Source organism: Giraffa tippelskirchi, chromosome 4 (genome assembly GCF_054371585.1).
Source record: "Giraffa tippelskirchi isolate mGirTip1 chromosome 4, T2T-mGirTip1v1.2.pri, whole genome shotgun sequence".
Classification (NCBI taxonomy): Eukaryota; Metazoa; Chordata; class Mammalia; order Artiodactyla; family Giraffidae; genus Giraffa; species Giraffa tippelskirchi.
This window is the reverse complement of record NC_137278.1, coordinates 128,598,113-128,613,113: the sequence shown is the minus strand read 5'-3', so window position 1 is coordinate 128,613,113 and position 15,001 is coordinate 128,598,113. Positions and strand designations below refer to the sequence as shown.

At 54.9% G+C, this 15,001-nt stretch overlaps 1 protein-coding gene across 1 annotated transcript; it reads right to left on the bottom strand.

Moving 5' to 3' along the window:
- Positions 1–45: 45 nt before the first annotated feature.
- On the bottom strand, positions 46–13,848 carry SPRYD3 (SPRY domain containing 3). The gene is made up of 11 exons (XM_081593128.1): positions 13,777–13,848; positions 12,167–12,313; positions 11,117–11,192; positions 10,534–10,658; positions 10,095–10,230; positions 9,055–9,240; positions 3,129–3,278; positions 2,628–2,685; positions 1,909–2,028; positions 1,641–1,813; positions 46–1,373 (listed from the first exon to the last, which is right to left on the bottom strand). Exons 1-11 carry the CDS (start codon positions 13,797–13,799, stop codon positions 1,239–1,241), a joined length of 1,329 nt encoding a protein of 442 aa, XP_081449254.1. The 5' UTR covers positions 13,800–13,848; the 3' UTR covers positions 46–1,238.
- Positions 13,849–15,001: the final 1,153 nt, after the last annotated feature.

Sequence of the window (15,001 nt, the reverse complement as noted above, 5' to 3'; positions counted from 1 at the left end):
TGTCCCCGGCCCTGTGTACCAGAAACGATTCCCCTGTCCCGGCTGTACTGATAAATATGGAAACTCCATCTTTATTGGCTGTATAAACATCTCTGGTCTGTACATACATTTCATACATCATAGTGCAGGGCCTGAAGGGATGGCCAAAGTGGAGGCCCCCGCAGTACAACAGCTCACTGCTTCTCCTAAAGCCCTGCCCACTCTCCTCAAACCAAGGCCAACAGCTCCTGCCCCCTCTCCCTCCCGGAAGTCACTGTGTGGGAAGGGGTCGGGGTCAAGAGGCTAGGAGACAGGAGGGCTTGGTGGGGGAGGACACGTGTAAGTGCTAGATCAAACACTGAAGCAAAACAGGCAACTGGCACAGGCAGCAAGCAGGGTGTAGGTGGGGCAGGGGAGCATGGGCTCTCACTGGGCTCTGGGGTCCTGCCCTCACCACATGGGGGAGAGAGGCTCTGGGGTCTCAACCTGCATCCTCAGGAACTGAAGACAAAGGTGCCACAGGTGAGCTGAGGAGGGCCAGAGGGAGACAGGAGCAAAGGCTCCATCCACGGACCTGACAGCCTCTCTCTCACTCTACGTGAGATGGGCACCATCTGCATGTGTACAGCTGGGGGAACCAGAGACGGGGGTTCTCAGGGGACTGTGGTGCCCCAGCAGGTCGTGAGGGAGGAAGCTGACTCTGGGGAGAGAAGAGAGGCCCTCGAGTAGTCTTCTAGGGACAGCATTCAGTGAAGGAGAGCGAGAGCCCTAGAGAGCCCCCCCCCAGCCCAGCCGGGGGGGTGACAGCAGCAACTGGTTCACAATGACGAGGACAGGGAACAAGAGGAGGTGCCCCAGGAACACCGGTAAACGAGGCAGGGGCTGTCCGGCTTCACCCTCTCAAGCCTCAGGCCCAACAGCAGCTGAGACAGAAGCACTCACTCCTCTCCCCTCACATGGGCCAGTACCGAGGGGGGACACAGGAGCCCCACGTCCAAAACCAAGGGGACCTGGCCACAGAGCAACACCATCCTTCCTGTCCAACCAGGGTCTCTCGCCCAGGGACTGACGACTGGGGCAGCCCCAGGTCAGAAACGTGGGCATGGAGGAGCTTGGCAGGGGCCTGATCTGGTAGGGGCAGAGTGCCGACACGCCCCCTGGGGCCTGCTGGGTAGGCAGATGCTCAGGGGGTCAGGAACTGGGTACCTGGTTCTGCAAAGGGAGGGGAGAGAGGGGAGGGGCAGGTCCGGGGAGAAGGCCTAGCCACTCAAGGGGTGCAGATCCACTTTGACTTTTTCCCCACAGCTCAGCATCCCAATGGTGGGGAAGAAGCCCCCAGAAGGTACAACAGCATCCTTCTTCCCAATGATCTTGCCATTCCGAGTGAAGAAAACCTAGGGGTGGAGGAGGAGAGTGGGATGGGCAGCAGGCTCTACATGATGCTGGGGCTACACAGGCCTGAACCCCATCCCTCCCAACTCCCTCCACCGCAGGAGAGACGGAGAGCGATGCAGGAGGTGACCACGAGAGGGCATCCAGAGGCCGGAAACCAGCCTCTCGACCAGTCTCCCCACTCACCAACGCTGCGCCCCCTCCCCAGGTTCTGCCCTCTCTTCCGCACGGACACCAGCCCCGGCCCAGCCCCAGACCCCCGCACTCACCACCACCTTCTTGCCCTCGTGCTCTTGCTCTATCTCCTCCCCGTCATCTTCCTCTTCCTCCTCTTCCTCTTCCTCCTCCCCTTCCTGGTGCAGATACATGACGTTCCGGACATTCCGCACAGCTCGGGCAGTTGGGGACAGGATCACTGTGTCACAGCTGTCATCGCTGTCACCTAAGAGGCCAGGAAACCTGAGCTCCTGCGGTTCTGCCCACAGAACTCACCCTCTGCCCGACCAGCCAGGTTGGCCACGGTCCCCCCCAACTCACCCTCACTGTCCAGAATGTAGTCCCGGGGGAACATGATTCCACAGCCCATTATGTCCCCTTTGTAACAGCGTGGCCCGAAGGGGTCCCCCACGCCGCTGCCATGAAAGATCTTCCCGTCGTCTGTTGGGAGGAGGGGAGACTACACGTACCTGCAGGAGGGGCTGAAACCCTACACCCCCAGAGAGCGCCCCTGCTGGAAGCCCAAGTGTCCCTCCTTCCCTCTCTGGCCCCAAGGAAAGGAGGAAAGACGATGAGGGCACCAAAAGAAAGACACACATCTGTCCCCTCAAAGGGCTAAGAGGGGACTCCCTTGGGAGCTGGTCAGAGAGCGGAGAGGAGCCTCGGAGGGGAGGGAGAGGTGGGACCAGGAACTCAAGGCTCGTCCTTCCTAAAGAAAGCTCGCAAGGAAATCGAACCAGTCAAAGGAAGAAAATGCAGAATCTGCAGGAAGGGAGCAGAGGGAGCCAACTCAGAGGCCTGGAATGTCCAGTTTGGGCCCAGCTTCCCCGCCCCTGTTCTGCTCCCCTGCCTTGTAGGGCTGGGAGGAAAAACAGAGAAAGCGCTAGCAGCTTGGGAAGGGGACAGCAGGGGGCAGCAGGGGAGAGTCTCTCAGGTCAGATGCTAGAGGAGAGGCCCCTCGTAAGGGGTCAGGAAAATGGGTGTCCCTGCACCCCCCAACCCCCACAGCCCCTGCTTCCCCAGGGCAGCCCCTCACGCACCTGCATGATAAGCCACAGACCCTCTGCTCCAGCCAGGGTGCCTGTTCTTGGGATAATCCTATGCCAACGTGAAAAAAAGAAAGCTGTGGTACCACGCAGAAAAGAAGATGGGAGAGTGGCATCTGAACCCTCACCTTCTGGAACAAGCTACAACCCAGATGGCTGCCCCACCCCGGCAGGCTCACACTCTCAGGCACTGGAGGTTGCGGGGGGGGGGGGGGGGCAGAGTGAGAAGGTGCTGGAGTGCCAGAGTTGTGGGGTGCCCTCACCCCCCATCTAGGCCCTGGTGTGTGTGTGTGTGGTAGGCTCACAACCTTCTTTCAGCCCCAAGGTGACTGGGGGTCTGTACCCTTACACAGTGGACACATACGACCTTTCTGTCTCAGGATAAGACCCCTCTCTGCAGCCCAGCCCCTTCACCTCCCTAGGATCTCCCAGCTCTAGACCAGAAGTGCCAGAGCTGAGCATCCCCCCAGGCAGAAAGCCAGCATTAGTGCCCACCTTCCGGGCCAGCCCCAAGGCGATGTAGCATTTCTCTCCAGGGTCCACGATCTCCACCTCAAAGTAGTGGCTACGGGTGCTGAGTGGGCGCCGGGCCTGGGCCAGCCCTACGTCCACGATGCTCTTGCCCTTGCCCAAGTACTCCAGCAGCTGTGGGGAGAGAGCCAGGAGTGGGGGCCAGGCTGACACCCTGCCTGGAAACCTGGTTCCAAGGCTGTCTGGGGACCAGTTTCCTGTCTCTCATAGAAAGCCCGGCTGAAAGGGAAGTGGTGCTGGAGGCACAAGGAGGGACTCAGTGTTCCCAGCAGGCAGGGGAGAACAGGGATGGGGCGGGAGAGTGGAGGTAGCAGCAGGAACAAGAGGGCTGAGCCTCCTACTGAAGACTGCACCCACCTGCCTACTGAGCCAAGGACCCTCTCCTTGCTGTGGGGAGACAGGAGAGCAGCCCCAAGATCCCAATGGCTGGGCGCCAGGACCACATAGGGCTCTCTAGGCCATCACTTCCCTCAGTCACCGTGCCTGCTGGGAAAGGGCCACCCAGAGGCCCTGAACACAGAGAAGAGGAGAAGCAAAGGCTAGACTAAGAAAGCCTGACGGCTTTCTCAGGGTGCCTCGGGAGGCCGAGGAGAATGCAGAGGTTAGGGGCCAAGTCTAGACGTCTGGGGGAGGGGAGACAGCGCAGAAGACAGTTCTGCCTGGGATGGGACTGATATAGTTTCTCAAGGTCTTTGTTGTACTTGGCTTTGAACAGAGCTGTTTGTAGCCGGGTCGGGGAGGTGCTGGGGAGCCAGGGACCAACCAGCTCTGCTCCTGCATTCAATGTGAGGGAGGGGGGCAGGCAGAGCAGGGCTAGAAAGGCAGGCATTCCTGCTCCCAGCCCCTCGTGGCTCTTTTAAGCTGGAGCAGGGGTGTGGAGGGGAGCTGACTGATGGGCTCCTGGGGCTCCTCAGACCCACAGTGATCCTGTCTGGGCAAGACAGGGCGGCAACCCCCAATCTGGGAGGATTTATTTATCAGTTGTCATGGTAATAGTGGGGCTGTGACTCAACCCTGTCCCCTCTGTCCCCCACCCTCAGCATCACCTGGGATTCCTTAATCCCTTTTTAATTAGCCAAACTGCCCCTCAAGACTTTCTTCTACCCTCCCACCCTTCTGGTCCTGAAGAAAACTCACTCCCTGGGGACTTCCTCCATTTCTCCCTGGCACGCCTTGGGACACTGGCCTCTCACCCCGCAAAGAACTCCTGCCTGAACAGGAAAGGCATCACGCTCGCTGGCATCAGCGCCCAAGCCTCCATGTGTCTTCAGCAGAGGGATAGGCCACATCCTCACCACCCTTTCAGGGAGGCACTGGCCCCTCCTCACCCTGGATCCCCGAAGCCCTGGCACCGCAAGTCCATCCTCCCCTCCGCCCCAGAGAACCGCAGGCAGGCGGGGGACAGGGGCACCAGGAGAAAAGCTGGAGGTGTGTGGCAGATCACTGGACCTTTCTCCCCTCCTGCCTCCAGCCAGGACTGTACACACTTCAGGGCACCCTGGCTCTGTGATGTCACACTCCTAGCCCAAGTCTCCATTATCTCACACTGCATTCTTCCATCAGAAAGAGCCCCCCTGCAGGTAATCTTCTGATTTACCGGGTATTGTGAAGGCCCACCCTGTCTAAATTCTACTTCTGGTCCTCCGGGTGGGCTCGGCTTGGCCTGAATTCCTCCACTTGTCTCTCTCCCCACAAGGCCGGGGGTGGGCATGCGGGGTTATGAGTCTGATGCACACTAACTAGCATGGACTCCACCCAGTCTGAGCAGCCCCCAGCCCACCCTCTCCTCTGCATTGCCGAACTGGGTGGGGGACCCCACAGCTGCCCTTGACCCACGGCATCCAACTGGCCTCAGCGTAGGAAACACAGTGTTCTCCATTCTCAGAGCCAAAAGACAGCGGATCCAGATCCTGATCCTTGGGAAAAACCCGCCCAACCATTCCCTCTGCCTGAGGAGGGCAGGCTGCCTCTTTGTCTATGGATAGGGTGGGGAGGCTTCCTTAAGCTACAAGGCCAGGAGGATGAAACACACTAATGCAACACACTAATTCGGGGCTCTAAAACCTACTCCCCACCCTGCAGAGCAGCTCAGAAAGCACAGTGGCTCACCGCCCAGAAGCCTAGGCTCCTTGCAGTCAGGAGATAAACCACCACCTGCATCTCCAAAAACCGGTGACAAAGTGAAGTGAGTGCCAAGGGCTTAGTCTGACCCCCGGCAGGTGATAAATGCACATGTCAGCCTTTCCCGAACTCAGGAAATAAGGGTTATACTAGAATACCCCAATGTTCCACTGCTCCCTAAACATTAACAATCACCCCAAAGCTACAACAGACTGGAACTGCCAATCACAAAGAAGGAAAGGATCTTTCATCTCAGCCCTTACCCCCCTCCCCCGCACCAGAACGGCCCCTGAGGCTCTCAGGACTGGTCACTGTTTCCCAAGGATACACCCCACATGACTCCGCCCAGATGACCAACTGTCTTCCTCCCAGGCTTTCTCCTCTAACAATGCCCCTATCAACATCTTTGGTGGGGTAGGGGAACTCTTTCCTTAAGGCTCTCAAGACCCCCTACACCTCACTCTACACACAACAGAAGCCTTGAGAGGCCAAACAGTTCACCCCCACAGAGCAGAGGCTACAGAGCAGAGGCTGCAGACCAGAGTGCAGAGAGCCTCCCGCACCCCACCCCTCCCTCATACCCGCAGCACCTACTCTTTGCCTCCTCTCCTGCTGCAACCCGCCCTCGTCTTGCCAGCAGAGACCCTAATCCCTCTTGACAGGAGCAAGGGAGGGCTCAGCGCCCAGAGGGCCTAGAAGCAGCTGAAACATGAACCAAGAACATGCTTCCCACCGGCCAGCTCAGGCCCCAACACGGTCTCCTCCTGGGTTGGGTCTGGGGAGGACCCCTGAGAGGGTGGGGCCTCATTCACCCCACTTTGTGTATGAAAGCTGTTGCCCTGTCACTAAGGAACTGTCAGAGGAGCTATGAACAGAAATGAGGAACAAAGACAGAATGAGTCTAACCCCCCAGCCCTACCTACTGCCCCTCGCCCTCAACATGTCACGTAAGCACACTGCACAAGGCCTGGGGATGGGGATGAGGGGCAGCCTCCCCCATCTCAGAGCGAACATTGCAACAGCAACTCTTCAGTATCCCAGAGCTCTGGGAAGGGGGTGCTCTCTAGGAGGGGAAAGTAAGGCAGCAGGAAGCACAGAAAGACTGCCCTCTGGAAAGAGCCAGGTCTGTCCATACGTAGATCCTCAGATCAAACAAACACAACTAAATATTAACGATTGTTAATCTAGGTAGTGGAGACCCAGTGGATGTTTACTGTGCTACTTTTTCAGCTTTTCTGTATGTTGGAAACTTCTCAGAATGAATTGTTAGGGTTAAAAAAAAAAAAGTCTGGAGTTGAAGTCTCTCTTCTGTCTGAGAAGAACCAGTGAGAAAGGAGAAGAGAGGATAACTGACACTCCAAAACTGAAAGAAAGACCGGAGTAAAAGACTTCCAAGGTGGCCAAGAAGACTCACCTAGGAAGCCCCTGGCTAATGACACTAGACAGGAAAATCTCTGGGAAAGTGGGCTTAAGCCCAGGAACTCTGGACTCATCCTGTGAGGAGGAGGCAAGAGAGACTGGTTACAGTAGAGTGGGCCTGGGTAGAAGGCAGCATATATCAGACAGTGGGAAAGATGGGGGGAGGGGTCACAGAATGAATATCTAGGCTTAGTTCTGCTACTAATTCACTGTGACATTTGATCAAGTCTCTTTAATTTGCTCTGGGACTGTTTTCTCAGCAGTACAAGAGGATACGTGGGAATGTGCGGGCAGTCACACAGCTGAGGGGAAGGGGGGCGTGGTTTGAGGATCTACCAGCATCTTGGGTCTTGGACTCAGGGATGCTAAATGTCCTGCCCATCAAGAAACTGTCTCACTTAAGATGCCCACAGCCTCCACACTGAGAAACCTGGGCAGGATGGCATCAAAGCCTGCCCCAGACCATTATGGTTCCACAGGGTGCTCTCCTGGGAACATCATCAGGGCAGGAGAAACAGGCTGCAACCACAGCAGAGGTCGAGTTCCCTGGGAAGGGCTCCACACAGAGGGGGATGTAAAAACAGGAAGAGCAGAAGAGAGAAGCAGCTGCACTAGACATCTTTAGAAACAGGAGGCACAGGCACAGCCCAGTGACCTCTCCCAGGCTCCTGAAGGCTGACACCACTCGGATCACCAGATCAGAAATACAGTGGATGGTCAGAAGGGACGCGAAGGAGGAGGCCAGGAGGCAAGAGTGGGGATGGCGGGTCAAAGGGCTGGAAGAAACTGGGTAAGTCACCCTCACTTGAAAGATGGGGTGGTTGGCAAGACTAAGAGAGGCGTCCCTCAAGAGGCTCATGTCCAAGGCAGCCCCAGAGGAGCAAGTAAGCAGGGAACAGCATGCCTACCCTACCAGCTGTCCCAAGCTGGGGTTGGGGCTTAAGAGAAGAGTTAAACTCAATAGCTTACATCTAAGAAAGAAAAAAAATTCTTAAATGTGTGGCCTGAGGGCACTGGGGGAAGGGCAGAGAGGAAGGAAGGCTATTTATAAACATCTACAGGATTCCGCATCAATTAGAAAAGATTGCCTGGGAGGAGCAAGGAGCAGAGTGGGGACAGGTCCAGGCAGGGAAAGGGTGCCAGGAAAACTCTTGAGGAGAGGTCAAGGATGAGAGCTGGAACATCGCCCTGGCTCAGCCCCAACTTCAACTCTGTAGATGTTGTCAGAATGATGGTGGAAGGGGAAAAGAAAGGAGAGATGAAGATCTGGGAGTGGGCATCTGAGGTTTCCGGGCTGGTGGCCATTGCAGTCCCTAGACCCCAGTGCCAGAAGGGGGTGCAGAGTGTGAGAAGCTGCAGGAGTGCATGCTTCCTGCCATTTTCCCTGGGTTGGACGCACCTTGCACTCCAGAAGTGGAGAGCCTTGCTCATAACCCACCCCCACCCCCCACTGCTTCTGTTTTGCTATCAAAGGCTGAGCTGAAAACAGCCTGGCTTGGGGTGAGAAGGCCAGAGGGTGGAGGAAAAGGTTGAGCCAGGAGCGGGAGGGCAGCAGAGGGACAATTCCAAGTGGGAGGCCTGAGCAGCCCACTAGAGGTCAGGGCCAGACCCCTGACTCAGCAGCCATCCACTTCCAAGCTAGCATGAGGCACAGAGGGTAGGTATGAAGAATTTCCCTCCCTCGAGGTCTATACACTTCCCAACCAAGTTTAAAATCTAGTCAGGGGACTAACGCAGGTATGATGAGATGTATGAAAAGGCCAGCTTTGGAGGGTCAAGGACTTTCACTGAATCATCATTCACCTCTATTCTCATTCTCTATAAAATGTAGGAAGGCCGAAAAGATTGACATGGATGCTTACTCAAAAAAGATCTTGAAGAACCTCTCCCAACACAAGTAGGATTTACAATGACACCTGTCCCACATCGCAGCGAATGGAAAGCTGGGCCAGCTGTGCTGGGTTCAAGCCAAAAGGGAGGTCCAGCATCCGGCCTCTCCAAAGTCAGCCCAGCCTCTCAAAGGCACACAGACGTTCAGGGCAGCAGTGTGCACCGCCCTGAGGACTGAAGGAACCAAAGAAGGCAAAGGAGAGCTCCTGTTTTTCCCAGGGTTGAGCGATGAGCCTGAGCTCTCAAACAAAAGGGAAGGCGGGAAAGGAGGACCAATGCTAAGAGAACACACACCTGGACTCAAGGATCGTGTTGGGGTGCCAGGCCCTCCTGCCCAAATTCTCATGTTCCAAAACCCTATAGAAGACACTGTCTTCACTGCCTATTCTAAGCAATCCTAAGAGCTGCTGGGGCCCTCGGAGTTCCACCCAGTGCCCTCTGCCCACCGCCCCTTACTTACGGTTCCACAGACTCGGACGTCGTGTAGCCGGCCCCACTCGTCCTCGTAACTATCCACCATCATGACGCTGTCATCCTCGCGGCCCAGCTCAGCGTTGAGGTGCAGCCGCACCTCCTCACCCAGCGAGTGCATGCCCACTGCCGGAAACAGCCCGTCCGGGGACATGGGCATGATGGTGGAGCCCACCTGCGTTGTCGGGAGGGAAGGAAAAGGGAGCTGCCGCCTGGCTCACCTTTCCCATGGCTCATCTAACTCTCACAAGGGGACTTTTGAGAATGATGCAACCAGTCATCATCACACATACTGACAGGAGAGCAAAAGAGAGGTACAAAGAAGTTTTAAAAAAGCTGCTGAGCAAGGAATCCACAGAGCTAGAAGGCAAACGCCAAGTCTCTCGACGTGCCGCCAAATACTTTTGGTACATGTTGAGTGTGGACTGGAGCAGGAAGAGAGCTCAGGATAGATGCTAAGGGAGGAAAACCCCTCAGTGGAGAACTGAGAAAGCGATTTCCCTGGGCAGGAGGTGGGGTTGGGGAGGAGAAGGAAGACAGCCCGGGTCTCTCTTATGTGTTCTTATCCCAGCCCTCCAACATCACAAGCCTTTGAAGAGGGAAGGAAAGGAGAAGTGAAACAAGCAACACAAAACAGAAAAGACATATCCTCAAAAGCATTCAAGTCAAAAGTCCCAAATCGACCTCCAGCTTACAGAGCCAGGCCATAAACTCTCCCTCTTTTTTCCTGCTCAAAACCTTCCCCCATATCACCCCATTCTCTCCCCCACAAATCCCACCCCCTCCTCCACTGCATAAACTTGCCCCTCTGTGTCTATCACCTGGGGACAGTCCCAGCTTCCGCTGGGTGAGGGGAGGGTCTTCTACATGCAGAAGAGCCCAGGAGAATTTAAGACTGAACTAAAGAAGATGGGAAATGAGCCTAGGGGACCCTGGGCCGGTCCCAGCCAGCAGACTCTTTCACAGCACTCACACAAGTCCCTGGACAGCTTCAAGCCATTTAAATCCCACTCAGGATGTCCCACTTACCCGCTTCCCATTTTTAGTGAAGAAGATCTGGGCAGTCTGCACATCAAAGGACACTGGCTCAATGCCACAACCAATCCGGTCCCCAGAGTTGCACTTTGACCCAAACTGGCGACCCTTGGCTCGGCCATTGTAAAGCCTGTGGACAGGGCGGAACAACACACGATCTGAGCCTGGCCTCCCAACTTCTCCCCAGTGCTTCTGCTCCTGATCACTCCGCAACGTCATCTACCTGCGTCCTCGTATGAGCTCCACCCTCCCCTTTAAGTCTACAAACCTCCAAGGAGAGTCAACAGGCCACCTTCCTGACCTGGCCAGAAAAATCTACGAAAATACCCCAAGACCAGTGAAGGAATGGCCAAAGCCACCCTGAGGTAGGCCATTGTATCTAAGACTCCCAAATCCGCAGAATAGGGGTTGGGTGCCACAAGAGGCAACTCACTTGCCATCATCAGCATGGTAGGCCACAGAGTCAGGCAACCAGCCAGGCTGGTGATCCAAGCTGTAGTACTGAGGGACCAGTCCCACAGCAATGGTGCCCCGGACCCCACTGTCCACAATCGACACCTGGAGGGAGGAGAGCAGGACACAGTTAGCACAGAGAGGAACAGACCTCAAAAGGGGTTGAGGCTCAAAGAGCCAGGAGACAGGGGAATCAAAGAGAAAGGGCACCCAGAGGGAGAACTGGGGAAAGTGGGGGCCCACTTTACCACAATTACTTAGAAAATAATTTCCAAGCTATGGAAAAAGATAGGAGATGGAATAGATGCTGGGCTTGGGTTAGGGGATGAGAAAAGACATGGGTCAAATTCTACCTAGGTGAAGGGCAGGAGAGCCAAAGGGACAGGGTGACAGGACTCTACGGTGCCTCTCAGATTAGGCATCATGATATCCTGGGCCCTTTTCCCAGCCAACAGGATAATCCTGATGGAAAATTTAAAGAACTAGGTCAAGAATCCAGTAAAAGAGCTCCCTGGAGCTAAACCATTTTACCCCCTGCTCTGCCCACCCATGGCCTTGATCACCTCAAAATAATTGCTGTCCTTCGTCAGGGGTCGAGAAGCCACATAGCAGCCAACTTCACCAGAGTTTCCATGGTAACTGAAGGAGAAATGAAGTGGGAGGTCCATTAGCATCCTAGCCCAGGAGTTTGGGGGAGCACCTTAGTGTCCCCAACCCCCACCCTGTGAGGGCCAGCAGAGAGGAGAATCCATCTGGTCACACTGGGGACATCTGCACAAACACCATAACAAGATACTTGAGGTCACCTGCTGCCTCCAGCCAGGGTCCAACCCATACCAGACCACTGTAAGCCTGGCTTACGCACTGCCAGTGGGGAAGAAAAGGCAGAGCCTCCCGCAGTTGCCTATTAGGCAGTCTCACACTCAATCCTTCATGCTGCAGCTTCAGCCCTTTTCCTCTGGCTCTGTCTTCAGTGGAGTTTGAAAATGGCTAGTCTCTATCCTCTGGACCAAAGCCGTTCATATATTGAAAGAGTTATTCACTCCCCACTCCTCAACTTTCTTGTCTCCAGGCTAGATAGCACTACTTCTGTCCCCCTTCCAGTGACAACTCTGTGAGAGAATTAGGTTCCAATGGAGTCAGGGGAGAGTTTCAAGCCAGAAAACAGAGAGAAAACAAACACACAAACCAAAGGGTTGGAAGGCAATGAGCAGGATGCACTACAGGACCATCCTTCCCAAAACAGGAAGTCCATTGCCTTTGAAATGGTCATTCTTCCACCAAACCCAGCTCAAGAGATGCAGGCAGGAGATCCAGGCATCGCACAGACTCACTGGAGTCCTCTCAACAAGACAGTTGGGCAACTCCTAAGACCCCAGCAGCCTCCATCTCTGACATGACTGCTTCCAATGCAGACCAGGACAGAGCGACCCAGAGACACAGGCACAGATGGGTGCAAGGTGAAGAAGCATACACTGCTCCATTCAGAAAGGCCTCCAGAGTCCACTGCATCCCCATGCAGTGTAGACAGGTCTCTGCTTCTGCAAAAGCCCCTTTTCATCTCTAAGACCTGACATAGAAAGGAAAATGTGAACGCCCTCCCTGAAACTCACCTCAAAGTGTCTCCATCTACAAGAATATGCTTGAACCTCTCCTGATATCGGAAAGCCCGGACCTCTCGAATCTCCCGGATCCGCCGGCGCCAATTTAGAAACCGGTAGTGCAGGTTGAGGTCATCCATCTTGTTCATGAGAACAAACCTGCCAGGGGGAGAAGGGACTTAAGAAAGAGGAAGCAGGACCTTGAGCACCTTGGCCGGTTCTACCCAGAATGCAGAAAGGACACTGAACTTGAAGCCAGTTGCCTAGATTGACCTTAACAATCCCCACCCTCATCCTTTTATTCAGCAAACATTTACTGAGCTCCCGCTATGTGCTCCTGCTATCCAAGGTGCTATGGATACAGCTGTGAACAAGATGGATGGGCTGCCGATTCTCATAGCGCTTCCATTCTACTGAGGGAGACATGACAGACAATAGACAGACATGACAATGTTAGACAGTGCAGGAACAAGCAGAGTGGCGTTACAAAAGAATAACGAGTTGAACTCTATGAGATGAAAAGGTCACTGGCATTTGACAAACCCAAGAAAGAGCATCCCAGGCAGAGGGGACAGCCAGAACACAGGTCCTGAGATGCAAGGCAGCTGGTGTGATAGGAAAATAGAAAGGACGGGTGGCTGGTGTGCAGGGAATGTGAGGCAGAAAAAATGTACCAGAAAAGGATGGAAGGAAGGTACGGGCCAGATCAATGCTCTACAGACCATGTTAAGGAGTTTGAATTTTATTCCAAGTATGATGGGAAAGCTCTGGAGGATTTTAAGCAAGGAAATGATATGTTTCTAAGGCTTATCTGATTGTAAAGATCATTCAGGCAGTTGGCTGGAGACTAAACTCATCACAAGATGAGCAAAACAGAGTGGCAAACAATTAATCAGGTGGCTGCTGCTGCTGTTCTAATGAGAGATGGCATCCACAAAGATGGTAGCAATGAAGATGGAGAGGAGTAGGATGACCCAGGTATTTAAACCACCAACAGTGCTAAAGCATAAGTGAATGAATTTTCCCCAAAGTGACAAAAAGAGGAGTTACTTTCTCTTCCCATATCCCAAACCCTGGGACAAGAGTTCCATCAAGGCCTGACAGTGTCCTGCACACAGTAGGGGCTTAGGAATCTGGCTAGGCTAAATTCACTCCCCATGCGCATATTACAAGCTTCTGCGGTAGCTACAAGCCACTGTGTGGCTCAGGAGGGCAGGCACCTGCGGGGAAGCCCTAGGACTGGCCTCCTTGGCACTCGGTAAGGGCTCGACCCCAAGTTGATGCTGGCGCCCCAGACCTAGGGGCATCTATCTGCTTGCCTAGAATCCCATAGCCTTGGCACCAGCGAGAGGAGGCCGCACCGGGCCCGGCCTCCACCCGGATCACTCAGAGGAGACCCGGAGGAAAGAAGCACTGGCCCGTCAGTGTGATTACGCCCAGACTCCCCAGGCCCTGCACTGGGCCGAGAAGGGTCCCCAGAGAGGAAGCCCAGCGACCAGAGCGCAAGGCCCCGCCCCTGACTCCGAAGCCTCCGCCCAGGACCCCCGCCTCCCGCCTCCCGCCTCAGGCTCGGTGGAGACCGACCCGAGGCCTCCGGGACCCCGCCCCCGATCCCCGCCTACCGGGGCCGCCGCGTCCTCCTCATCCATAGGCCTCTCAGCTCCGCACACTAGCTCTTCGGCCGCCGCCACCACACACATCCGGGTCCCCGCCCTTCCTACGCTCCCCAGCCCCGCCCCTTTGCACCCACACCAGCCAATCTGCAGAGGCCGAGGACGACAGGCACCTGCAGAAGCCAATCGAAGGAAGCAGGCCGGACTGGGCGCGGCCCGGTGAACCGGGTACCTAGCGCCGGGTAGGGGCTGGTAAACCCGGGTGTCTAGAGGGTGGTAGGCGGTTACGTGGCGGCCCGGACGCCGCACTGGGCGCCCCGGGCGCTGACTGGTCGGTCAAGGGGCGGCTCCCGCCCCGGGCGGGGGGTGGGGGCGGGTAATGTCGCTGCGTACCCACAAATACTGTGACTATTCCCTCAGCGCTAGTTCCGTGTCAGACGTGATGCTAAGAGCTCTGTAGGAATGTCCTTTTAATCTGCTCAACAACCTTATGAAATAAGTCTTATTATTAAATCCTATTTGCACGTCCAGAGCCTGAGACTGGTCTCCATAACGCGTGTGCCTGTTACCATATGTTTTGTATTCTCCAGAGTTATACCATTACCGTGTGCTTTATATTCTCCCGAGCTCCATTTCATGTCACCTTGCCTTCATTCTGGGCAAGGTAGTCCTACCAGGAGAAAACTTCGAATGTAAAAAGCAGAGGGATTGGTGTGACTTAAGGAAAGTTACGCTGGGGCCATAATGAGTAGGGAAGATGAATATGGTACTGACCTTCATCGCACACCTACTGGAGGTTGATTATTTCCCTTCTGGGGAGGACTTTCCAAACCATTTCCTCCCATTACCAAATTTCTCTTCTCTGGGTAGGAAGGTTTTTTTCCCTCCTCTGTATTTTTTTTTTAAGTCTTTATTGAATCTGTTACAATATTGCTTCTATGTTTGGTGTTTTGGCCATGAGGCATGTGGGATCTTAGCTCCCCTTCCAGGGATGGAACCCACAGGCTCTGCACTGGAGGTGAAGTCTTGACCACTGGACCACCAGGGGACATTCCCCCTCCTCTGTATTCTTATACCATTTTCTTTGTACCTCATTTACAGCACTTATTACAGTCTTACTTTTACTATTAAAGTAATCTATGTGTGTAGATCTCTCTCTGCTGGAGTGTGAGCTCCTTCTGACCCGTGGGAGCTATCCTATTCTTATCATAAAGAGGTGCTCTACAGATGTTGA

Bases quoted from the DNA above. Each gene is read 5' to 3' on its own strand.
- SPRYD3 (XM_081593128.1), bottom strand. From the start codon at position 13,799: ATGAGGAGGACGCGGCGGCCCCG. The intron at 11,193-12,166 runs GTGAGTTTCAGG...TTTCTCCTTCAG, and splicing joins GTAGATGGAGACACTTTGAG to TTACCATGGAAACTCTGGTG. The intron at 2,029-2,627 runs GTGCGTGAGGGG...TCCTCCCAACAG, and splicing joins GTCTGTGGCTTATCATGCAG to ACGACGGGAAGATCTTTCAT.